The 26,132-nt window shown below is 31.2% G+C and overlaps 3 protein-coding genes across 8 annotated transcripts; 1 reads left to right on the forward strand and 2 right to left on the reverse strand.

The window, feature by feature from the left end:
- Positions 1 to 83: 83 nt before the first annotated feature.
- LOC106670625 (ubiquitin carboxyl-terminal hydrolase CYLD) lies at positions 84 to 12,402 on the reverse strand. Of its 3 annotated transcripts, none has more exons than XM_014401134.2 (14): positions 12,286 to 12,402; positions 5,626 to 5,782; positions 5,379 to 5,536; positions 5,259 to 5,310; positions 5,104 to 5,199; positions 4,343 to 4,527; positions 4,119 to 4,272; positions 3,901 to 4,060; positions 3,621 to 3,817; positions 3,371 to 3,558; positions 3,199 to 3,307; positions 1,612 to 1,736; positions 1,351 to 1,558; positions 84 to 1,295 (listed from the first exon to the last, which is right to left on the reverse strand). In XM_014401134.2, exons 1-14 carry the CDS (start codon positions 12,310 to 12,312, stop codon positions 1,105 to 1,107), a joined length of 2,007 nt encoding a protein of 668 aa, XP_014256620.1. In that variant the 5' UTR covers positions 12,313 to 12,402; the 3' UTR covers positions 84 to 1,104. The 3 variants fall into 3 exon arrangements, with proteins under 3 accessions (XP_014256620.1, XP_014256618.1, XP_014256617.1); XM_014401132.2 differs by lacking the exon at positions 12,286 to 12,402 and adding an exon at positions 8,620 to 9,446 and having other exon boundaries at positions 5,104 to 5,181; XM_014401131.2 differs by lacking the exon at positions 12,286 to 12,402 and adding an exon at positions 8,620 to 9,446.
- LOC106670626 lies at positions 7,280 to 16,551 on the forward strand. Of its 2 annotated transcripts, none has more exons than XM_024226032.1 (7): positions 7,280 to 7,919; positions 14,243 to 14,350; positions 14,411 to 15,055; positions 15,117 to 15,186; positions 15,304 to 15,466; positions 15,528 to 15,695; positions 15,932 to 16,551. In XM_024226032.1, the coding sequence occupies exons 1-7, from the start codon at positions 7,908 to 7,910 to the stop codon at positions 15,957 to 15,959; spliced, it is 1,194 nt and encodes a 397-aa protein (XP_024081800.1). In that variant the 5' UTR covers positions 7,280 to 7,907; the 3' UTR covers positions 15,960 to 16,551. The 2 variants fall into 2 exon arrangements, with proteins under 2 accessions (XP_024081800.1, XP_014256622.1); XM_014401136.2 differs by lacking the exon at positions 7,280 to 7,919 and adding an exon at positions 11,788 to 12,300.
- Positions 16,552 to 18,531: 1,980 nt separating this feature from the next.
- LOC106670653 (F-box/WD repeat-containing protein 5) lies at positions 18,532 to 26,029 on the reverse strand. 3 transcript variants are annotated; one of them, XM_014401170.2, is made up of 10 exons: positions 25,454 to 26,029; positions 23,215 to 23,369; positions 22,981 to 23,158; positions 22,773 to 22,921; positions 22,510 to 22,727; positions 22,278 to 22,318; positions 22,130 to 22,207; positions 20,751 to 20,964; positions 20,475 to 20,687; positions 18,532 to 18,830 (listed from the first exon to the last, which is right to left on the reverse strand). In XM_014401170.2, the coding sequence occupies exons 1-10, from the start codon at positions 25,674 to 25,676 to the stop codon at positions 18,587 to 18,589; spliced, it is 1,713 nt and encodes a 570-aa protein (XP_014256656.1). In that variant the 5' UTR covers positions 25,677 to 26,029; the 3' UTR covers positions 18,532 to 18,586. The 3 variants fall into 3 exon arrangements, with proteins under 3 accessions (XP_014256656.1, XP_014256657.1, XP_014256658.1); XM_014401171.2 differs by having other exon boundaries at positions 22,510 to 22,715; positions 25,454 to 26,027; XM_014401172.2 differs by lacking the exon at positions 25,454 to 26,029 and adding an exon at positions 24,805 to 25,447.
- Between the last annotated feature and the right edge of the window lie 103 nt (positions 26,030 to 26,132).

The following is a 26,132-nucleotide window of genomic DNA, read 5'->3' on the forward strand; positions in this document are numbered from 1 at the left end:
GGAGTTTTTTTTTAATAGAGTATTTTGCTCCTGCAGTCTTGCCGAAGCATTAGAATAAAAGGTGTAAAAGGAAAATGTCATAATGAGACAGTTATTTTATTAAATATATTTTTGTAACCACTTTTAAGTACACATTAAGAAAAGCATTTTGTTATTGTGAAGTTTTTTAAAATTACAATCTCAATTTTAATTCGGCTTTGCTGTCAAGAAAAATGTATCCAATGTTTTCTACAACTTTACTATTTTTGTAAAAAATAATCTAGTTATATTTTTTATAGTGTTTTACAGTGCAAAATAATTTTATTTTTAGTAACAAAATATTACATATATAATAATTAAATCTATCCATTTGCCGATAACGTTTTTTAAAAATCTAAGTTAATATTTTTTCCTTTTTAAATACTTAATACTTCAAGGTAAAGCGTCATCTGTATTAACATAGTACTTAAAATAATCGAAAAGCCATTTTTCTTTATAATCTAAGCACAACCATTTTTATTTTGTCTGGTTATCTTAAAGCTCCTAAACTTTGTGTTTTCTTCTAAAATTAAATTATTGTACATTATGTACAAACTGCCGGTATACAATACAATATTTACTTCTGCTTTTAATTATTTATAGACTTCACATATTTTTATTTTACTTTTTTAATAGTGTTTCCTTCTAGACTAGAACAATTTAGACACTTGGCGAAAGTACAAAATAACATGTATGGACACAAATTCAATGACATTCGCAACTTCTTAGGCATTTAAGGTCGTAAACCATTTTCTTTCATATTAAACATTCACATCAAAACATTAAAATTGAGTCACTGTTGAACTTATAAAATTTCTAAATGTCTCAGACATTTTCAAAACCAAATGAATTCTGTATGAAATTAAAAAGTATCACAAAATTAAGCTACAACTAATTATTGATTTATCTTAAGGAAGTTGTTCGTTATGTTTTCAACTATTGAAATAAAATATTTTCACATTGTCAAACTGCATAAAAAAATTCAAGTATCACAATCAACATTCCAAAATCATTTATAAGAGAATTAAGGTAAATTAAAAAGTGCTAACAATTTAAATTGTTATAGTCTTAATAAAATCAGCGGTTTTATCTATACATCATGACTTCTGTGCTTTGATACATGCACATATAAGCATCACAAAGCAACCGTTTTGCATGTTCTGGAAGCTGGCGATCGTCTTTGATTTGTTGAAGGGCCTGTGCACCCTTCTCAGAAAGCCACTGCGGGAGGTCAGGACACGGGACGACTTCAGGGATGTTGTAGCCATTTTGTTCACCTGATATCAAAAGTGTACCATTTATAAACGTTATAAGTCATAAATGATCGTTTACCTTTTCTATCAGCCATAGAATCAAAGAAACACCAAGGCGCATCTGAACCATCGCCACATTTGACGAATGTGACATAATGAGACGTCTCGATGCACACTACTGCAAACAATTCCATATATAACCTAGGTATAACACCGTGTATGATATAATCATCAGGCCGGCTGATGCGCCGATAACTGTGATGTGTTCGTTTGCAGTGTGCATGCACCTGAAAATTTATTTATATCACAAATGCTAATGAATAATAAAGTAAAAACATACTTTCTTGAGGCAAGTGCCACAAAATGCAGTATTTTGCAGTCCAACTTCTGAACTATGTCCTTCGTCAAAACAATTCCTACATTCAAACACTGCCAAATTTCCACAAACACTACACTGCCGTGGTGCTGCAATTAATATAGAGATTAGTACATAGTGGTAAATTACCTTAACATATAGTTAATTTATATGGATTATCTTTACTGCTGGTCATGAACAGTGGTTTAATAGAAATTTTAATAGCAAAGACAATTTCACATGCTGTGACTTTCAACTGGTTCTGGTAAATGTGTACAATTAGTATAGATTTAGAGTCTATATTTGTGCCATTAAACTGTGATGAATGATACCCAAATATTTAGGCTGTAGTTTAAAGGTAAATTAATTTTTGAAGTAAAGAATTTTTGGCATTATACAAATATAAACTTAATATGAATAATAAATAAACGTAGAAATTTAAAAAAAAAGCCAAGGATATTACAAATTTAATTAGATGTAAAAAAGTTGTTTTTTTAATTATTAGGATGCACTGTAATAACAGGCAAAAAATAAGTGTTTTTGTCCATTATTGAGGGATGATCATTCAGGAGGGTTTTAACATTGATTTTTTAAATCAAGTAAAACATGTTGAACATAATACATATTTTATATACTATAATGAATCTTATTAGCAAATAAAAATTTATTTTAATAACCAAAAAAAAATTTAAAAATCAATTTTATTATGTTTATAACAATTGATAAAGACATTTCTTCATCATGTTGCATTCTTTATTCATTCACCATGGCAAACCATTTTTCATCTTTTACTTAACTTATAAATGAACAAAAAAAGCTCTATTAATTTTCTGTAAGCTGCATGATGCAAAATACAGGTGAGACTTGAGAACCAAGGTATGCCCATTTGGCTAATTACAGATCGAAAAAAAAGGCAATTTTAATTTCCCCCAATCGTAGTCAACCTTGTTAGTACGGAAGGGCGAGAATTTTTAGTTGCTTCGTGAAAGAGAGCATTTTGAAGAAGAAACTGAATGTATAAAGACAAAACAGTTTCCAGAAAAAATAGGGGAAAAAAACAAAAACTCATTAACTGTGAACAATTTATTCCTTCATGAAAGAGAAGCTTCCGAAAATGTACTTATGTAATTACCAAAAATGGACTACCAAGCAATTCAAATGAAGAGGGAAATGAGAGAAGGAATGGAACTTCCAAATGAAAATAAAAAATATTTTTCATATGGATATTTACTGTACTTTTTTACTGTTTATTTCCATTCTAGAGGGGGAATTACTCTGATGGGGAATGGCAGCAATTTCCCTGACTGGTATGGAGGGGTCCTGTTATAGTTTTATTTATATTTTATTTATTTGATTTCAACCACTATGGTTCATTTAGACCATATAGGAGTTAAAATGTATATAAATCTCTTCTTCTTTTTTTTCTTTTTTTTTTTTGCCAGGGAATGTAAAAATTGTCTTTTAAGAGAGGTGGTCATGTCTTTTAAGAGAAGTGAGTGGTTTCACCGTACATGTATAGTCGATTAATAAATAAATTAGAAAAATTAACATATAGATATTAAAATGGCATACAATCTTCAATGACATCAGTGACGTCAAGCAATTGCGAAGGCAATATCCTAGGGTACATTTTAAACGATTTCCCAAATCTTGGCATTTGAATAATAAGGCAAGCAGGAACCTGAAATTTAGAATATTGTTTATATACGAACTGTAAGATTAATCCTAGTTGAAATAAACCTACTTCTTTGAGTTTAATATCACTGGAGTAAAAACTTTGCTCAAATAGTTGTTGCACTGTAGGTAGTACTAGTTTTTCGTTTTTCTCTACAAATAGTTGGTAATGGTAGGCTTCTTGTCCAGAGCTAAGTTTCAAATATGGCTCTGCTTTCAGAATCTGTGTGACTAGAGATGTCAAAAATTCCTCTGGATCTATGTTAATAAAATAAGTTTATTGTTGTAAACATTTTAATTTTAACTGTGTGACATAGAACCTTTTTCTTCAGTGGTAAGACCGGAGACGGAAGACAATTGTTCCATTAACCTACGCAGCTTCATCACTCTGTCTGCCCTAACAAAATTATTTTTCCTAAGAGGATTGACGATCTCTTCTCTAAGGACTCTCTGTACTTGGTCGTAATGGGGTATGTCTGTAGGCCCAGCTGGTCGGTACAATAAACTATCGAAGACACTAAAAACATTTAAACATGTAAAATACAAAAGTAGGCCCACGGTCATAATAAATCTTCCGAAATATATCAAATCAATTTAAACCTTGTAAATGTGAACATGCTAAACAGGGTTGCATCGAGATAACAGGAGTTGTGGTGTCCTTGGATTCCCTTGTATTTCCCACAAATAGGTGTTATGTCTCCTTCCCTTGAAATCGGTGACACCGAACCTGTCACCACCGGACTCTCCACGGCTCCAAAATCTAAGATAAAAACTTACATGCATTTTCCCAGTCAATAACATACATTTTGAAATGCCACCTTCACTCTTTCTCGAAACTGGAGGGACTGACTCAGAAATTCGAGAATCTAATTGACAATGATTAATATCTACGAACAACGCTCGGTTCGGGGCACAATGGAAATATTGTATGAAATTGTAACTGCCATCTGTAAAATCCGGATCCTCTTTATCCTGCAATAAAACACAATAAAAATTATTTCAAAAACATGGCCATTATTTTTTTTTTCTTGCAATATTTTACCATTTCAATTCCAGCTTTTATTTTTCTTTTTGGGTCATCCTTTAGAATCCCAATCCACTGTACCACACCGTAGTGAGGTACATCGTTGTAAATGACCTCAACGGCAGATCCCACTGCAATATCTTGGTCAGAAAAGCTTGACATATCGTAATACCCATTTCCTTCACTTCCGTTGCTACCACCATCTATTTCAATAACATAATTTCTTTGCAACTTTAATTTGAAATTAAATGAACAGAACATAAAAACACAAATTTACTCTGTAAACGTTTTAGTAGGCCAAACAAATTAATTTTGTTCCTAGTCTAATGAACCTTACATTGATCATCTGCATAAAACAGGTCTTCATCGAAATAATCTTCCTGGGCATACTTTTCTTCAATTTCTAATACACTGAGGGGGATAAAGCAATCTGACATTTTTCCTATTACAGTCTCGAAACCTCGACATTAGAATAGGGACAAAAACATGCGACATCAAAACCCACACCTTAATGAACAGTAACAAAAAAAATTATAATTTTTTTTCTGTTGTGTTTGATAATAGTTGTGGCAGAGCACGGATGACAATTTATTGTGCAAAATAAATTTCAACTACTAAGTAAAGAGTGCATTGCAAAGAAAAAATAGAACAGGTTCGCCTAAATATAGAAAACTATAAATAACCGAGATCTCTTGGTGCCATCAAAGCTTTATCATGAGTAATGAACTCAAAAGAAAAACAGCAGAGGCATTCTGTAACTCATCTAATGAAATTTTTACCTGGAGACAGTAAGTTGCGGTTTGCTTTATTAAAGTAATCTTCTTTGCTTTCATCCCAAAATATAAGATCTTCATTATCTGTTGGAGAATTTAAAACTAAAAAAACAAAAAAATCAGCACTAACTCATATTTAATTAAAATAATGGCATTATTACCATAATCTCTTCTTAGGTCTGATTCACGAACTTGTGTTGACGAGTCATTCCCCTAAAATTGTATCATTATTTCATTTGTTCAATTACTGAAAAGGATAGAGACAAGTTATATTATATTACCAAATATTGGGTGTATTTTCCTTTTTTATCAATAGTCCCCAGACTTTTTTCACTATCTGTCCTCCTATCCCGCCCCGTACTATAGATCTCATGGTTGTTAAGTTTATAACTGCTCCTTTCATAGTCCCTTTTATTCTCTGGTTGAAAGTACAATTGGTCTACGTACAATAGAAACAAATTAACATAAATGTATATTTAGCTTTGATTTATTGTGATAAGATTATTTAATTCAAACATTCGTCCATACTCTGATTCTGCGTATGGGTTGTATAAGTCGATTTGGACATTTTCTTCTCGACTGGTCTCATCAGACTTATGGTTACAAAAAGTCCTGCATTTTTTGGGCAATGGAAATACTTTGTGCCTTTGTATTCCCCATCTGTGTCCCCTTTGCAATAGTCATCCTGGGGTGAAATTATCAAATTATGACAACGAAAATGGTTTTTTTGTTTTAAAGCTAAATCAAACCCCACCTCAGTTAATGTGCTTAAAAAAGCAAGGCAATAAAGCAGGCATGCTTACAATGTAATAAAATGTATAAAAATAATATACAAAATATTGTTGTTAAAGAAAAAATAAATTATTATATTAATCCGTATTTGCTGAGTGGCCATAATTGACCGTATTAATTACTCCAATTAATTATTTAATATCATCTCAACTAAAAACCTTATAAAAGCTTACCTTACAAAAAGAATAATTAATTGGAATAAATTATCCCTGGAATAATCCCGACCGCATCTCACGATATCTGAATAACTATCGATTAACGGTCATTAATCTCTACACATAAATTATTATGATGAATATGATTTTTTTTTTTTAAATAAGTGGTGCTTTCTTTGTTAGATCCTCATTTTATGGTAAAAATTCTTAATTCGATAACTTAATATTTAAGCAAATATAAGATAATGAAGTGATAGCAATAGCCATGCCATTATATTTGCATATAATTTTGAATTTACCCCTCAAAATGTTATTCGTATAACTTTTTTGTTTTTGTGTTTTAAATAAAAGTATTTCAATAATGATATCAATGACAAAAGTTTAAAATGGTAAATTCCACTTTAAATGGGAACCTGTTCTTTTATTCAATATATACCACCGATCATCTTTATATTACATTACAAACAGTATACATGTTTTGCAGATGTTATTGTTATTGTTATTGTTAAACACCTGCATAATATTAGTCACATAATAAAATAGTAAAAATAACATTAAATTGTTGTTACAAATGTAGTTTAATATTTGTTGTTTTATTATGATATAAAACACCAATAGCTACTAACTTTCTAAAAAAATGTTAAATTTAATTAAAGTTAGCTGATTCATTAGCTTTATTCAAACTTTGTTTTGGGCAGTAGTGTATTTATGTGATCAATTGTTGTGCTAACTAGTGAATAGGAGTATGAAACACTTAAACACTTTTTTTTTTTTTTTTTTTTAAGTCTTATTTAAGTCAGTGTGGTGATAAACCTGTATTTTGATAATTTCTGTAATTTGATTTGGAAAAAGTTTAATTTGATCTCGATAGTGTTCAATTTGATCTTTAAAAAAATGGAATTTGACTTGGAAAAAATTCAATTTGATTTGTAAAAAGTTCAATTTGATTTGAAAAAAGTTCAATTTGATCTAAAAAAGTTCAATTTAATTTGGAAAGTACACAATATAATTGTAAAAAGTTTGATGGAAAAAAATTATTTATAAAAATTATTTGGAGATCGTCAGGTGCAGTCTGGTGTGATGTAGGCTTTCATAGCATAATAAAGAAAATGTTTTTCTAAAACCTACGTCACACCAGACTCCACCTCACGATCTCCAAATAATCATTGGTTAATGGTCACTAAACACCACATATATGTAAAAAGTTCAATTTGATTCAATAGTTCAAAAAATTTATTGTCACTTTGAAAAAGTTCAATTTGATCCTCATTGTGTTCAACATTTCAATTGTGATTTAAAAACAAATCAATTAAATTTGGAAAAGGTTCATTTTAGTCTGAAAAAATTCAATGTGGTCTGGAAATTAATTTAAAATAATTACGAATTCAATTCCTCAATCAGCATAGTGTTGAACAGAAAAATATATTTTAAAAGTAATGCAAAATTGGCCTCATTGCCTGAGCAAAACTTCTTTTTACTAAAATACATGAAGCATGACTGGGAGCAAAACTAGCTAAAACAGTTTCATTTTGCCATCTTCTGCAATCAGTCTTCTTGTTATTTTGACAACTGTTTCTTTTTATAAGTTTATTATTTTATAAAGTTGACTAAATAAAACACAGACCAACCACTGAATATGGCAAAATGCTGAAATGGAACAGGCAAAACCAAGGAGAATGCACCACAAACTGCAGGTTCATCATCTCTCAGACTTCAACACAATATTTCACAAATGTGTAATTATTTTAAAAGTATGATATATGGTGTAAGTACAATTTGATAAGCAAGCATAGGGCAAACCATTCAAAGTTTCAACTTAAAAGCAAAAATTAACACAATAATCAAATCAACAGCAGTCCTGTAATGGTGTGGCAGGTAATAAGTTAAAGCACATGCAAAAGTAATGAACAGTGGTAACATTTATTATCAATTAGGAGGGGTTACAAGTTAAGCATTAGTATAAAAGGTAATAAAAATAAAAATCATGTCTGGATGATTTTTTTTTTTTATTGCTTGGCCATTGATTATATGGTTAAAAAGGATATAAATATATAGTTTATGACTAGTTCATTAAATTGATTAAGTGACTCATTTGGAATTTTAAGGAATAAATACACAACATACACCTCAGCATCTTGGAAATCAGGTCAAACCTTGTCAATAACTGTTCATTGAAGCTGAGAATATTGTATGTGTGCAAGTAACAAGAAAATATATTTTTAATCAATAATAAATTGTTCAGAAGAGTTTTAATATAACAGCTAACACATCACATTTATAAGGGAATTTTTAAAATTTATTATGTATTTGACGACACAATTTTCCTCAAAGAATGTCTATTTTTGTTGTTGTAAATTCTTGATTAAACTGTTAGTAATTGTTTATATTTTGAACAAAATTATTTGAGATAGTGTAACATTATAAACTTGTTTTATATCTATTTCCAATTCCCACTGGATTAAAAGGTGCACATAACAAAGAAAATCATAACTGTTTAAAAGATAATTTTATAAAATGTGATAAACTAATTTGTAAAAGTGAAAAAGACAAATTAAGTTAAAAAAAAATGTCATACCAAGAGTTCTACTCCAAAATAGATTCCAGGTCCTTTTTTAGGAATTGTACCTTTATAAAGGATGACTGCATTGTTAAGTGTGTCATCTTCCAAAACGACATAAACACGGTCACCAAGCTTCAAGTTAGCCAGTTGTTCACATAGAGATTTGTCCGAGAGCAAATGTACTTTTTCATGCGGTGATGGCACTGACTGGATGAACGGATATAAGTTCTCATCCACATGAATCAGAGCAGATTTCGAGCAGCGCCATATATCATTTTCAGAAATGTCATACTTGCCATCCTCATTGACAATCTTAATCATAACATCCATGGGTGATTTAATGTACTGGACTTGAACGCTGACCAGCGTTCCTGTATCCAACCAAAGTTCTCGCATCGTTCCGATGCCAACCGAAAGGTTGGAAACAAGGAGAACCTTTACAGGGCTTTTTACAATATGTAAACTGTTTGGTAAATTGTACTTTCCTCTACTTGTCATAACTGATCATTGAAAACATCATCTACTTTATCAAATGGCTACATCAAAAAGCTATAAAGGAAATGAACCATAGAGGCAAAAAGAAGGATTTAAATCTAACGTTGGGCTAGATACAGGTAGGTCATAATGGAACTTTTCATTTTCTCCATGCAAATTTCATGCATTTTTACTTCTTGTTTTGTCTTAAAACGGTTTTACATAACAACTAATTTTATTAATCTCTTACATTTTTCCACAGAATAAATGGGGGCAGTTAAACCTACGACATACGACAATCGAAACTGTCTTTTGAAAACTTAACAGATAACATAAAATAACTTTTTCACTTTTCATGAAAACAAAATAGTGAAATGTCGAAATATTGGAATCGATTTGAGATCCTCTATGCTTCGATAGTAATCGTCAGGCAAGACGATCGTCTCACTCACTCTCTCACACTCTCTCTCTTTCTCAAGTGCGTCATTGTAGTACTAAAAAAAAAACGGTTAAAAAAAGTTACGTCAATTTGAACACATCAAATGTTTGCATGCATATGCTATTTTCTCTCCACAATGTTAAATATGATTGATTGATCTCAATAGTACATTTAATTCAACAGAAAATGCACTTCACATTATACACACAACTTTTGGTTTATTTTTATTGTTTAAAAGGATACTGTAATATTGTAGGTGCATTGTTTAAATGGGTTGAATTGAGAAAAGCTTGATAATCAGATCGCTGTTATTGGCTAAATAAATATAAATTTAACTTTTAATAAATAGTATAGTTTAGATTTTTTAAAAAGATTTTATTAAATTTTATAAAGCTTTTATAGGTTTCCTAGGTTTAATTGAACCTCTTCAAATTCAAATTAAACTTTTCCACACAAAATTAGACTTTTTAAACTAAACTAAACTTAATGAAAATCGCATTGAAGTTTTTAATTAGACTTCCTAAACCAAGTGAATTTTTTCCAAATCAAATTAGGGTTTTACTAATCCCCCCCCCAAAAAAAAAATAAAGAACTTTTTCTAATAAAATCAGACTTTCTTAAACCACATTGAATTTTTTAAAATCAAATTGATCTTTATGCAATCAAACTGTACATTTTTCTGATTAAATTGACCTTTCATCAAATCAAATTGAATTTTATCAAATAAAGTTACTTACTTAAATCAAATTGAACTTTTTGTAATTAATTCAAATTGGTCTTTATGCAACCAAACTGTACTTTTTTCTGATTAAATTGAACTTTTTCTAATAAAGTTAGTCTTTCCTACACCAAAATGAACTTATTGAAATAAATCAAATAGATTTTTTATAAATCAAATTGTACTTTATGCAACCATATTGTAATTTTTTCTGATTAAAGTGAACTTTTATCAAATCAAATTGAACTTTTTCCTATAAAATTATACTTTTTTAAATCAAAGTGGACTTTTTTTTAATAAATCAAATTGAACTTTCACTAATGAAATTAACATTCTTAAATAAAATTGAATTTTTCAAAATCAAATTGGGCTTTATACAACCAAATTATACTTTTTATAATCACAACGAACTTAAAAAAAAATCAAATTGAACTTTTTATCAATCAAATTAAACTTTACTAATAAAATTATATGTTCTAAAATCAAATACAACTTTTGGGGTCGTTGTTGGCCGCAATAGTTTTGGCTGGGTATAATTTAAGGTGTTTCTTGGAGTTTTGTAAAAAGTCCAATATTTTTTGGACAAAATTCAATTTTGTTTTTGAAAAATTTTGATTTAATTTTAGAACTAGTTTTGTAAGGAAAAATTCAATGAATTTGGAAAAATCCAATTTTAGTTGGAAACATTTCAATTGGATTTTTAAAAAAACGTATTTTTTACATATTAAAAACAGTCCAATTTGATTGCTAAAAAGTTCAATTTTATTTTAGTCTAATTTACTTTTCAAAGTTTGGAAAAAGTTAAATTTGATTAGGAAAAAATGCAAATTTGTTAGGAAAAAGTTCAATTTGATTATGGAATAGTCAAATTTGGTGTTGAAAAAGCCCAATTTGATTTGAAAATATTTGAGTTGATTTTAGAAAATCTAATTTTGCCGGAAAGAGTTCAATTTGAATTTAGAAAGTCTAATTTTGATTATAACATTTTATACGTTTTAGTAGCTTGCTTTGTGAAAATTTGTGTGTGTTTTATACGTTCTTAGCACAATAATACGGCGATGATAATTACAATTTTTTCCTCCAAATTAACAGTAAAATTATGGAGGCTAATTTTAGACAATTTAACCACTTATATCAGGTAGCAATTAAAAAAATATATATGTATTTAGTATAATGGTTCATTATTTGGATTGTGCATTATTCTGAAAAATTTCTGGCCTAGAACAGAATTTTAAATTTTAAAATCTTACAGACAACACTTTCACACAAAACCAATATGACACCACAAGAATTGCACTTTACTTTATGCCCTGGAGAAGAAGAAGAGAAGAATAAAGGTCGAAACGTCGATAAAAAATAAAAAGGTCTTTTTCTAAACTACCTCATTCTTGACCGCTCCTCACGACTTCAACAAATTTTAAAATCTTACATATTTGTCTATTTGTTTAGAGAACTGATAATTTGTTATTTCATATTTGTTCAGACTTTAAAAAAACGAGGGAAACTGTTTTCTTTAATTTCGTCGTATTACAATCAGTTGTTCTATGTGATTATGCGTGTTTTAGCACATAACAATGTATTCAATACGATTTTGGTTTATGTGTATTAATCAACCTGATGAAATTATAAGTATATTAATCATAGCGATGCAATTAAAACTGAAACTATCTTTTCAAGAATTAATTGTTAAAAAATCCCACATAATTAATGAAAATTGATAAAAAGCTAGCTTTTTAATAATACAAAAGTCTAATTAGGAGGTTGATATAAGAGGGGTTGAAAAAACTGCTTGCGCCGATCGAATGCGCGTCTGTGGGGCTGAGGGTGAAACGGCCTCGGGGAGCAGAAGCAATGACTCAGAGCAATGTCACAGTTGTCGGCCTGATCCGGAATACATCCATGTGAAAAGCTTCACCTTTACTTTTGCCGTTTGTACCGAACTTAAGTCGAACTTTACAGAAATGTCCGATTCGTTTTAATCGGACCAAATTTAACCTACAATGGTTTTCATCAGTAAAACGTATAATAAAAAATATGAATGAGGACTTACCATTTTAAGCTTGAGGTAATGTTTCATTGTATTCACAATTTGTGTAGTTTTGAATTTAGCACGTTGTAAATAGTAGATTGTAAAGCTTCGAAATCCGCCGGTGAGGTTTACAACTGCTGTTTAAAAAAAACCCAATCGGTGTCTGGGGCTTATTTGGACTGAGTTATACCATAACGCAAGACTCGTCTTCACTTCAGGTTTAGTATCTTTACGCCGTGATCATATCGGCTACTCAGGAAATTGTTTAATCCGTCATTTATTTTTCATAATCATAACATATCTCCAAATTTTCAAGTTTGGGTATTTTGTAACCCGACCCCAAAAAAGTTGAAAGCCTGATAAATCAATTATATTTGATTCTGTAGATAACTTCCTTAACAAATAAAGGAAAAGTGAACTAATTATTCAATTTTAAAGCCAACTATTTTAAAAATTGGCCTATTTCTATAATAAAGGAGCATTAAACATTCTACTGTATTTTATAGTTTGTGTTGAGTTATACTTACCATAATGCAAGATTCCTATTCATATATCATAACAAAGCTACTTAGAAAACTTTGCTTTATCCCATTGGTTATTGGAAAATTAGACTTATTCTTCAAGTTCAACGACGCTCACAAAGTGTGCCTGCTTCTACAACCAAAAATCATTTTAACTTCTTTCCAGCTCCTCATTTTTCTTGGTTGTTGTATTGAATATAGTTAAGTATTATATTGAATTCCATAACCCCAAATAAACAAATTAATCGGTTGGAAAAGTTCAACATCTGTATTCTACCAATTTAATATACATTGTGTTATATACAGAGTATTATTGCATCGTGATAATAACAACTACCCAGGGAAATGTGTTATTCACTTCATTATTTTTATTACTTACTTCCAAATTCAGTTTTAGTTTGGATATTTTGTATAAACTCCACAGAACAGAAGTTTCCCTTCAGTAAGCAGTGTTGAACATAGGTTTCCTAGTTTTTTAAAATTAAGTCAATAAATTATTGTCTTTTTTTGTGCAAATATATATATTTTTTTTCAGTTTAATGTTTCTTTTATTTTTTTTGTACATATCATGACTATTTCTCCTGATCTTTTATCGATTTATATTTAAAAAAACAAGTGCGACACGTTGTCGACATCCGTCTGATCAAAGACATTCTTTACATGATGCAGATGTAAACACATAATCGACAATACTTTTGTAATCGTCAAACACAATTTCATATCTAAAATGTATTTTATAATTTTTTACTTTATTTTTTGTTAAATTTTCTTTTTACCGGGGCAAAAATATACCTGAAATTGGGGTTGTGCCTTTCTATTTGACCTGCGGTTCATTTGCTTTCAACAGATGCATCACACCTGTTATCTTTTAAGCCTGTGACCAGGTGAGAATCACATTTTGGCAAACACCAAACTTACTGCCAACTATTATTTTTGTCCTGTCGTTGTCTAAAAAAAAAATTCTGTAAAATTTGAAAGAATATTAAATTTAAAAATTTTCTGTAAAACTACAGACAAACTACAAACAAAAGTATGCCGATTCCCTCAGTATATAAAAATATGTTTATCTCATCTCTTTAAACATTCAAAACTTAAAAAATTGAAGTATACTGATATTCTAACGTATATGAACAAACAATTGTGCTGTAACTGCTATAGGAAAGAAACATTTCAACTTTCACGGTAAAGGATAGTTGTCAAGTGATCTCCACCCTGTTGGTGAACTAACATCTCCTATCACTGAATTGCACCGTTCACACAATATACTAATAATTTCAACATTTTTGCCTGTTGCTCATTTAAGTGCAGATGTAAATAAATAAATGAATTTAAAACAAATTTTTAAAAATTTATTATTATTTTATACTTTGTATCTCAGATGAATTATTAGTTTTCCCAGTAAAAATATTATAGCATTTATATTGAAAATTTTCAATATTTATATGAGGTTTTTCTAGGTGCTTGCACTTTTTGTGCTATCATTAATACCATGGCCTGGGCCTACAATTTTCAAAATATCATGCCCTCGTGACAGTGCCACAGTTGTTAGAAGAATTATTCAAAAGGTTGTAAATACTAATATTATTATGCTTTCATTTTATATAATTTTTTTATCACTATTTCAGAAATGGACACCTGTACTAGAGAGGTATCAGGTGAAGATACCCGTCGAGTGTCCTTTCCATCCTTCAAGGGATATTTTCTGGCCACAACAGATGGCCAAGCAGCAGCACAGGCCTTCACAATGGACTTGTGGCCTGTGTGGGAAGTCGTTCTATTCAGAGGCCTACTTGGACATCCACTTTGACAACAGGCACAAAAATATAGTCAACATGGCCGAGGATGCTGTTTGCCTGGCTGATTATTGTGATATTATGAGATGTGACATAATTAGAAAACACATAATGAGTGAACCGATCCCAGGAGAAGGGATGCACGTAAACACAGACATTGAAATCTGGAGGGAGGCGACTTCATACCACACTGCCCTGTCCCCTGCTGGGCCGAGAGACCTAGCGAGGGTCACACCATACAACGCAGCCTTCAGACAGTCATCACCCAACGGTAACCCAACCAATGGTGCTAGTGAGAGAAGCTGTATGCGCTCTGAAAACCCACAGGGCGATAGTGATTTTAACAACAGCTCTGATCCCTGTGATAGCCTCGTAGACTCTGCTGTCCCTCCAAACAAACATAGAGTGTCAGAATTGCAGAGGCTAAAAGCCAATTGTAAACCTGAGATCCTACACAAACTAAAAACAAGATGTGAAGTAAGTTTGAAAAAAAAAAACATTTTTTTGGTTCTTTACTTATTATTACTTTTACTCACAGATCCTAGTTAGAGATTGCATAGCAGGTCTTTTGGTAAATCTTTCGACCCAGGATTTCAAAGATATTGAGAGTAAGTTTTTTAAACAAAATACTCAGCTATAAGTTACTAGCAATATAAGTAATTTATAGTATTATTGTTATGCATAATAATTGCTTTGTTTGTCTAATAAACTTTTTTTTTTTAAAGATGAATTGAATCAGGCTGTTTGTTGGTACCTTACCTGTGATCGATACTGGGAAGACTCTCCTGTTGAGATGAGGCCATTCCCATGGGGGCTACTATTTGTCCTTGTAATGGCCTTATCTCTTTTCATCTGTCTTTGCTACTACATAATATGGGTTCTTTTTGAGTGCGTTTGTTTGAAAATATACCTCGAACACGCATAATTTTTTATTGAATTCCCCTTTCAGTTCTGATGATACAAGCATTGCTAGTACAAGCGTCACTGCAAGTTCATCTCCAGCAAGACACTCTCACTACTCAGAGGAATATTACCCTGTGGCTGATGACCTCAGCCAAAATGAGCATTATATTTATGTCACTTACCCACCAGATCTCAAAAGGCGACTTCTAGAAAGGTAAAACATTTAATGAAACTGCACTGGAATGTACCATATAAAATAGTTTTCACTTTTTCTTAAAAAAAGAAAAAAATGTAAATGAACCAATAACACAAAACACAACATATAAGTGGACTCACAATATGAGATGACTGAGGTCTGAACTTATGCCGTCTGATTATTATGATTATCTGAATTTAACAATTATTATAATAATAATTTTAATTTAAATGTATTGTTTTATTTTTTGCAAGCTGCTACAACAGAACCACTAGGCTGTGACAAGGATATATTACACCGTTTATAGGTAATTCCTAAAAAATGTGTGCTAAATTTTACATCATTTAAGGGGTCAAACAAATACAATTTTCAAAATACTTATTTACTTCTACTCTTCTTATCAAATACATTAAAAGAGAAAAAAAAGTATGCTGTTTTTCACTGTATTATTTGAGATTTTTTGTTTTGTTTTTGTGTATTGTTTGGCAAAATCATTTGGGATTCAACACAGAAAAAAACGAAAATTGAAAAGTACAGAAGCAATTTGTAGCTGTGTTCATGTTGAGTCATTCTTAATATTTAGCTCCATTTTTTAAATTAGAAAGGAATTTAGTTAAATTAAATTGTAATTAGAATGAGAATTAAACTTATATAAGAGTAAAAAAATCCAAAAGTTATACACTGCAGTTAAAAAGTCTTACAGAAAATACAAATTTTTAAAAACATTGATACATTTTAAAATTAAAATTGTCCATGCACAACTGAAAATGTGAATTGTTAAAAATAATTTATTTAAATTAAAACTTTTTGAATAAGATATTTGATTTATCTGCAATATGAAAAGAAACATTATGCATTAGAATATTATTATTCACAAAAAATGAGTAAATATTACAAAAAATGCGACAAGAAACAAAACTTGTAGTTTTCAACCATAAAAAACTTTTTTTCAAAACATGAATGTATATGTCCAAGATTTATTTCATTACACTTTATTATTATCTTGGACTGTCATTTATTATTTATTTCTTGCCACTGTAATTATTTTAAAAAGCAATAACATAAAATAAACACATTTAGAATTTTACTGTTAGAGAACATCCTCATACAATTTCCAATTTTACAACCAACTGCAGTATGTTCCCCTATCACTTCTTTTATTTTAACATTTATTTTTTAAATGTATCAGTAACTATCATAAATAATTTTTGAAACAAAGATTTTTAATTGTTTGATTAAGATCTAAGGTGTTTTGTTTTTGGTATGTGCTAGATGTATTTTTATGTTCATTTTCTGGAGTGAAAATAATAAAAAAATAGTTTATGTCAATGATTCACGTCAGTTTTAGCCCGTAGATTAATCCAGATTACATTTACATTTTGATATATAGGTAGAAAATTAATACTTCATATATAATAAACTGATAAATGTTTTCTGTTTATGTTTAACTTAAAAAAGAAAAAATTTAATACTTCTTAAATTATAGTCGTAAACCATTTTGATTTATATTATTCAGAAATCGTTTTTATGCTTGGTGCTTTGACAATTTGTCCATAAATTAATTTCACAATACTGTGTCAATTTTCTAGTGTAGTTCATAAAGTAATTGACCAATTTTAATTCTTGTCAAGAAAGAAAAACTTGTTTAGTGCATGAAGACTATCTACTAATTAATTGAATGATTATAAAAATTACACGAGTCCTAAGATTAAGTTTTAATTCAAATTGGACAGAAGATCGTCAATCCTAGTTGTGAAAACCCTCTGACATCACAATATTGTCAAAACAAGTCTTGACTCAAACGAATAAAATTGGGCTCAAAAAACCAATAAAATATATTTAAAAAATGGATGATTATCCTCCTTGTGCTCGTTTTTACACTTTGTAAATAAGAATTTTTAAACAATTTTATTAAATTATGATGAAAGAAGTACATTAGTGTGTGTGGGTGTTTGTACATAACTATGACCTATAAAAGAAGTAGTTATTCCTGCCTTAAGACTGCCTTGCCTTCTTATTCACAGTCTCTTTCTAAAAAGCAAAATCCAAAATAAGTATGTAGAAAAAAAACTATGTAGTATACTTGTTTATTTGAAATGTTTTTGCTACAGCGAAATGACAAATTATTCAATGTTGAAACCTTTGAGATTCATTTTGTGTCTAACAGGGATAATTTATTGATGCATTGCAAAAACTAATTTCACTTAGCTTAATGTTAAGACAATCGCACATTGCTCTCGTTTCTTAATTTTCTTTATTTCTTTTTCCTTTAATTAAACTTTTTACATAGATATTTAAAAAAAAATAATACTAAAATAATTCCATTTAATAAACATTCCAAACCTATTATGTTTTATTCATCTTGGACTGAAGTCGACGAACCAAAGAAAAGTTGCCAATTATTTATATATGTTAAATTAGTGTAGTTAATGAAAAAAAGAAGATATTTACCAGTTAAACAAGCTGGATATTTTAAATGCACTAAGGTAATCAAAACTCAACAAAATACGTATGTGCAGTAAATGTCGTTTTTGGTTATGATGATTATCTTTACACCATATTTTAGTATAACAAAAAGAATATCGATTTTTTTTTATAAATTAATAAGTTCAAATGAAAATATGCAGGCCTGTTGTATTCTTTTTCCGAATTGTAGACAATTTTTTATATCAAATCATTGTAAGTTCTTCAAACATTACATAATGAGTCATTATCAAAAGTATACAACTAGTGGTGATCCTTTTAATTTACTGTATTTAGAATATAAAAAATACATTATTTTGTTCACTCTCTTACTTGTAATCATTCCAATTCCTTTTATATATTAAATTAATAGGTATAGATATAAAATAAATAAAAAAGTAAATAATTTATTGTAAATTTTGTTTATACAATATAAAAAAAGAGAATTAACACTTTTTAATAATTGGAGTTGCATGAAGCATTTGATGCCTCTCTTTCCGTCCGATCCGCTCATCGAGGAACTCTTTGGATCTCCAAACCTTTATTTCGAAGTCATCTGAGGTCGTCACCAGCATACTTGAGTCAACGGGGTTAAAAGCTACAGAATTTACTATGTCAGCATGGGGCATTCTGGCCAGGCAAATACTGTAATTGCGATCCCAAAGGTAACCATGATTATTCTCTGCGCCACTACAAAATATTGTTCAGGTTAAGAAACCATAAATTAATTGTGATAAAAATAATCAATTTAATATTTAATGAGGTGAAAGATCATCAGACGTTCTGGGCAGTGGGATGAAAGGGACCAAGGGTGTCTTGGACGTGGATGTTCCAAACATGTAAATATGGTTTTTATCCATATCTTCAAGAAAGGGAACAGCAATAATTCTTATTAAAAAAGAAAAAGGAAATAACAAAAAAAGGAAGAAGCTCCTTCTACCTACATGCAGCAATCACCAGACTTGTGGTTCTGGCACTATCACCTCTGTCTCTGACTACTTCAGTGAACATGGCTTAAGAAAAAAAAATTATATGAGGCTGATAGTAAAACATAAAATATTTAAACAACATGAACAATAATAAAAAGCTGTGGGGGGCGTCGGTGGCCGCAACAATTTGGACAATGACACGGCGCTCATCACTGTAGGGTAAAGGTCCTGAGTTCAAATCCAGTGACCCTGCATTCAAGCCCGACATACTTACAAATGGGCTTTTTTTAAAACACCGGCACCCTGAGGTTTATGACCTCTGCTGTTGCGAATCCTCGTAAAAAAAAGTTTTAATATCTATTTCATTCAATTATCTATATTTTGAGTTACTATGATAGTAAAAAAAAAACTGGTTTACTTCATATCATTGCATATTTTAAAGTATTAATACTTCATATTATTTCATATTTCAGCTGAATACAATGGAATTACATCGCAATAACTGGAAAAATTATGACACCAAAAACCAATCCCACAGCATTACCACACATTATTTTGAAAAACAAAACAATTTTGTTATCAACAAAAACTAAATACTAACTAAACAAATTCCAAACACTGGGGAAAAAAACAAAAAAACTAGCTTAATCATTTCTGTCTGAAATGATCAGAAGCAAACTAACTTCAGATACTTTACCTGGCAGGCTGAATTTATTTTATTTTTATATGTAACAATGAACATAACAATGAAATTAATTTTTCAAAACTATTTTGAGTTTTGTGATGTGGTGGACCTGAAGCTTAATTGGCCCTAGTAATCCTTCTGTCCAGTCGCGATGCTTTTGTCTGTTGGCATTTCACTATATTTAAAGGTTGATTTGTGTGATTTTTTTACTGTGTTCTATAAGTTGTTTGACGTTAATGGTTGTGTCACTGGCAATGATTTCCTGTATGCGTGCAAAATTCTTTGTAAAATTAGAATTAATTCACTAATTTTATTTATTTATTGCTTATAATTTAATAAATTTATTTTTCCATGATTGAGAAAATAACACAGACTGAAAGACTGAAGTTGGTGAAATTCTTACAAATGCCTGACAGGAAAAAAAAAAAAAAAAAAAAAAAAAAAAACTGAAAATATATCAGGGATCAGAGGTGATCAAACTAGATGTTTTACAACTAAATAATAATATTGAATGCTGATAACTCATTACATTAGAATAATCTAATAAGTAAAAAGAAGTATTTTTTAAGAGCTAATGCTTAAAATCCTATCAATTTTCATATTTATATAAATATTATTTAAAACTTTATAAACAAAAAAATTCAAACATATAAAGCAAAATGCAATATTTTCAATCTCACACAAAACTTGTTTTAATAATCAGCGCACAAATACAAATACCTTGCAACATATTCTTCAGAGACGTCTAAATAAATATAAGGACATTCATTGTTGGGCGTGTGTGCTTTGTGCGATACGAGTATCTTGCTGACTTCACACAGCTCGACCAGGTCGATGATATGGATGTCGATTTCTTGTGCAATCGGCGGGGGCTCAAGAGCATGTGTTATCAAATAGCCTTTGGGCCAGGAACGACAATTTACGTACAAATATCTGGTGGGAAAAATCCATGAGTATACTATTTATTGTAAGTGTGTTATTGGTGAAAATGTTCACCTGTGATCAGGCGAAAGGCACATCCCGATAATGTGTCCATGTAAATCCATGACATGATCAATTCTATCAAACTTATCAGAGACTTTGTTGTAATCTTGCCAGTTGGGTCCTGGAGATGTGGCTGATCTCTCTTTCTGCTTAGCTAACCTCTCCTTGACACTCAAGCCTCGTTTTAGCACTTTAGGGAAATTCACCCGTGGTATCTTTTTAAAACCTGTAAAGTTTCTATTTTCTGTTTTCTTAAACTCATTAAAACAACATGAAATAATACATAAACAATATTAATAAGACTAAAACACAATAAGTTTTGTTAAACTTATAGGACTAAATAAACTATTACGTTCACTTGGTTGTGAATCGATGGAAATTTTTAATTTTCATTGCTTATTTAGCTAGAAAACTGATAAATTTTCAGATTCAAGTATGAATTGCTGTTGAAGTTAGGGGAAGTTTAAAAAAGCATGTAGAGGTTTCTTCGCGAGCTCACCTTCCAGCAAGCTGAATGCTTCTTGGAAAATCTACCAGTCAGTTCTTCAAATCCAAGCAATGTGATTACAACAATATTACTTAAAATATTAGAATGGTGTGTGCCGTTTCTCATTTTATTTTAAAGGAATTAATTATTATGGATTTATTTCCAGTCATTCTCTCATCTTTATTTGAAGCCTATTGCAAACCGAGTTTACAGAGAAGTGCTATCTTGCTTTAATAATTTTTTTTTTCTTTAGCAAGTTTAAAATAAAAAAAGTCAAGGAGTGGTACTGCTAAGGAATTCAAAAACTTGCCTCTAGATTACAATTAATATTTTACTTAATGGGCTAATTTATTTTGTTTTTTCTTGTTTTTACTTGATTTACATAAAACATACCAATCATAAAATAATAAAAAATATGTTAATTAATGAAATATTAATGCAGTCAAGACTTTCTTATCCCCAACAAGAACCCCACAAATGTGTACACCAAGGGTTTCAGTCTTTTGCACATTAATTTGTTTCATGAAATTGTACATGAATGTACATACATAAATGTATACATATGCGCATGTGAATAATATCAAATAACAAATTTAAACTTATGTTGAACCGGCACATGGGCACTGCTGGGTCTGTCTTCACTCACGGGAAGTTTGTTAGTTTTGTGTACATACCTTTTAAGTAATGTAGCCTGACTGGCTGTGTTATAGTAGATGGTGGGGTTTGGTCTGCGAGTTGGCGAACTCATGTTGAACCGGCACATGGGCACTACTGGTCTTCCCGCGAGTGAAGACAGACCCAGTAGTGTCCGTGTGCCAGTTCAACATGAGATCGCCAACTCGCAGTCCAAACCCCATCATCTACTAAATTTAAACATGTAATTGAAGATAACAATTTTAAATACCAATTTGATGAGGTATGTACGTCTTAGAGCCAGTGATGAAAATCAACAACTTCTCCGGTTGATCCAAAAGTTCCTCATCTATACATAGCAAGGAAATTACTTAAATATGAAAAGGTTAAAAATATATGCTTAACACAATTTATTTTACCTTCATCAGTATCGCTATCACTTTCTTCCTCATCGTTGATTCTAATTAATTATAATAATACAACTATAAGAAACAATAAACTTCTTGGAAATTTTCTTCCTAAGGAAGTAAATGAATTTTTCTCTATAACGTGTCTGTTATATTACAAATTTGATATTTTATTTTCTATGAAAACTATGTTTTTATAAGAATAGATTTAAGGTTTGTTAATAAATTATTTTTACAAAAATACCTTCTTTCTTCTGATGGTAATGGTTTAATGACAGTATTGTTCAAGTCTTCAATATGCAAATTCGGGTTAGGATTCAATTTAGGCAGAGGTACCAGCTTGCAGCCTTCTTTACAATCTGCCATGGTGATCAGGTGAATTGAACTTGCGTTCGTGTTGTAAAAGCGAAAAAGGTTGTTCAGAATTGGGGTTTGTTCAGATTCGGTTTCCTGCCGGAGTAACTTTATTCAAAATATGTATAAAGGCAAGAATTCATACAGACATACCTGAGATGCTTTGTTCAGCCAAAGCCCGGTTGTGCTTACCATCCCGCCGAGTGAGTACCAATCACCTGAGATGAGATAACTATCGCTGTACCACGTCCCGAATATGTCAGACGGTTTATTACCAACTCTGCACTGAAGATTGAACCCATCTATAAAAAATAATTTTGCGTTTTAATAAAACACAATCATTTCATGTTTCTCAATTGACCTTGTAACGAGAACACAGCAATTTCTCCTGAATGACTGGCAGTAGATCCGAAATGGACACCAGAGACAAGTAATAGTGTGTCAGACTTGTTAAACTGGGAAAGTTGTGTATATTTCCACCTGAACATTTTCATATCATGCCTGTACTTCATTTTTACTGGGTGAGATGAATGCCAGACCTGAAAAATGTCAATGGTAATAATTACTTAAAATCCTTTATTCCATTGATAATTACAATAATGGAGCTGTCTTTTGAACAAGTAGCAAACATGGTTCCATCATGAGAAAAGCTGACATGAAGTACTTCATTCCGATGTGACCGCAGTACTTCAGAACAAATAAGTGGAGTTTCGTAGACAAGTCTTCTGTACTCTGAATACCATGTTTTTCCTACGGAAAGACAAATAAATAAATACACATACATAATATTTTGGTTTAAAAAATTGCAACATCATATCTTTTAAAAATAAGCTGAGCCTTCTGACTGAAATTTGTTTTATGAGTGCAAAATCAGTCAGTTATAATAAAATTTGTAAATTCTCAAGGCTAATCAGTTTGTGTCGCTTGATTATCCCATATCATTGTGGTAAGATTATTTTCACCTCGCTGAACATTTGCCAAATCTCGAGATGCTCGTCTTTGCATTCGCCAAATAGACCTATGTTACACACATGTGGGGTTCACACAACCACCCAGTTTGTGTGGAAACAGCAAATACATATTTGCCAAGTGCCCTGAGAATCCTCAACTTGCTACCAATCGTGATGGACAACAGTAAAACTGTCATTGCTGTGGTTACTGTTTTGTGCAGTAGCTACAAATTCAGTCACTAAACACTCAGAGTTCCAATTTTTGTGATTCAAAAGAGAAGTGTTCTAAATTATTGGTTCAGCTTGGTACTGATTGTGGAACTCCAAGACTCATGTTGGGTCAATCCATGCCTAACCAACAGAAACAACACTACGTTGTTCTTTCATTAATACATCTATACTCATCAGGAATAATTTATTAACAAAAATAATTACTTTTCATTGATGATTACAGTTGATATACATACAATACAGTTCCCAAATATGTGGATGCTTTTTATTCAGTTACTTCATGAATATTTGTGCACTTTGAAGCACACAAGAAAACCGACAATTACCCAAGCAAGGCAAGCACCGAATATTGTCGCTCGGTGTATAACCGAGCACCCATATCCAATAATCGGGATTCAGCGAACTTTTAATTGGCATTCGGCAAATCCCGATTCTCTGGAGCCACCTTAAGAAAATTTCAGCAATTTAACATTTTTGGTAGGCCTGTACCCTGTTTCAACAGGGCTTGCTGCCTCACTCAGACCAAATTCTCATATCATATGGCATTCCTACTCACTCTCACATGACACATCAAGCATCCATGACAGGCTTAAAAGTAAGATTTTGTGTGTGTGTGTGTGTGTGTGTGTGTATGTGTATGTGTCAATAGTATATGGCCTATTCTAAGCCCTAGTGAGAATGATCACACTTGTAGAATTCCAATTCTCTGAGGGCCACCTAGCAACCTTGCTCCTCATGAGCTTCTATGCTTATCCAACCCGTGAACGCTTTCTACAGACTGTCATGTATAGCCACAATTGTGCTCAGTGAGTCAATGCAGGCAAGATAGGCAGAGTATCCATCTTGATTCACCCAAAACGAATACATTTCTACCATCTACACACCACAGAGCTGCAGGAACAACTGGATGCATGTTGGCTGTTTTTTTTTGTCAATCATGTCCTTCTATAAGTTTGTTAAAACTGAATGGGTGTTTTGGCAATGTCTATGTGACATGAACATACCTACTCCTTTCACAAATCACGATGATCAAAGGTGTTCAAGCTACAGGTAAATGTTTCTCACATTGATGCTCCATAATCAAGGCATCTTGTTAAATAGTGTACTTGAAAGTTATAGAAAAACTTAAAGGGTGGTTGACAGGTTACAACGTACTAAAACGTGACACCCTCCCTTGTCTTGTATATTAATATTTGTAGCAGCAACATAGTGGACATAGAAGCACCCCATTACTTGTTGGTTTTTCAGCATCAGACAAGATACCATGGTAGCATTGTACATCTTTCTAGCTTGTCTGAACAGGGCATTATTTTAAACTGAATATGCCACCAATTGAATGTTTTGTCTTTGCATGGAAGACTCTGCAACAGTATAATTTGATCCTTCACTAGTAGTCACACATGCACTTGTCTTGAATAAGAACTGATTTGTTGCATGTTGATGTTCTTCTGTATTACAATGTTGAGTTGTGCATTAGTGTTGCATTGCTGTTGTTTCTAGCCTGGGCCCACTTAAAGCTGAAACATGCATATTTTCTTAATAAGACTCGCATATCAGAGTTCATCGATGTTTTGTTCACATTCACAAAACTGTAAACTCAGCGTATATTCCACATTTTGAATGATGTTGCAAAAACTGCAAAATGAATCGTACCAGGACCGATTTGTGAGCTTGAGTCGATATGAAAATGACGAATAAGCATATACTTCCATAACAGTTCATCATACGATAGTCGGTTCCAGTTCCTGCAAGTCTGCCCAGCTCGGAGGACGTCCCAAGGCAAGAGGTAGCCCAGGATTTCGAGGATGACAGCATCCGGGGCGGAGTTCCAGTCCTTTATCCTGGACCCGGATTTATTGTTAGGATATTCGTACATCACTCCAGCTCTTCGAGATTTTCGTATCGGTCACTGAGATCCGCCTGTAAGAAATCTTACTCCCAATGCATTACGACAGCCTGGCAAAGATTTTATCACAAGTGATAAAATAACCTTACAGAAGGCAGAATTATGCTTTTTGTTCTTGATACTTGAATGTCAACCAAACCAGAATCGAGATTTTTTTTTCGAGTTTTGAATTACTAACAAAAATTAAGTTAAAATTTTGTTTCTCACCACCCAGTAATAATTGGGAAATGTAGAGATTTATAGGGTCTTACTTCTTATAAGAACTAAACTTTTTTTTAAAGTTTAAATCAAAATATATAGTTACAATATCACTGTAATACCGTTTGTCTTTGTTGGTGAATATATATTTTTTTAAATATAATTCAAATTAACCTTAAATGAAATACGATTGCGTTGAAACATTTTGATTTCAATTTTTGCATTTTA

This window comes from Cimex lectularius, unplaced genomic scaffold, assembly GCF_000648675.2.
Source record: "Cimex lectularius strain Harlan isolate CLEC.00 unplaced genomic scaffold, Clec_2.1 scaffold58, whole genome shotgun sequence".
Classification (NCBI taxonomy): domain Eukaryota; kingdom Metazoa; phylum Arthropoda; class Insecta; order Hemiptera; family Cimicidae; genus Cimex; species Cimex lectularius.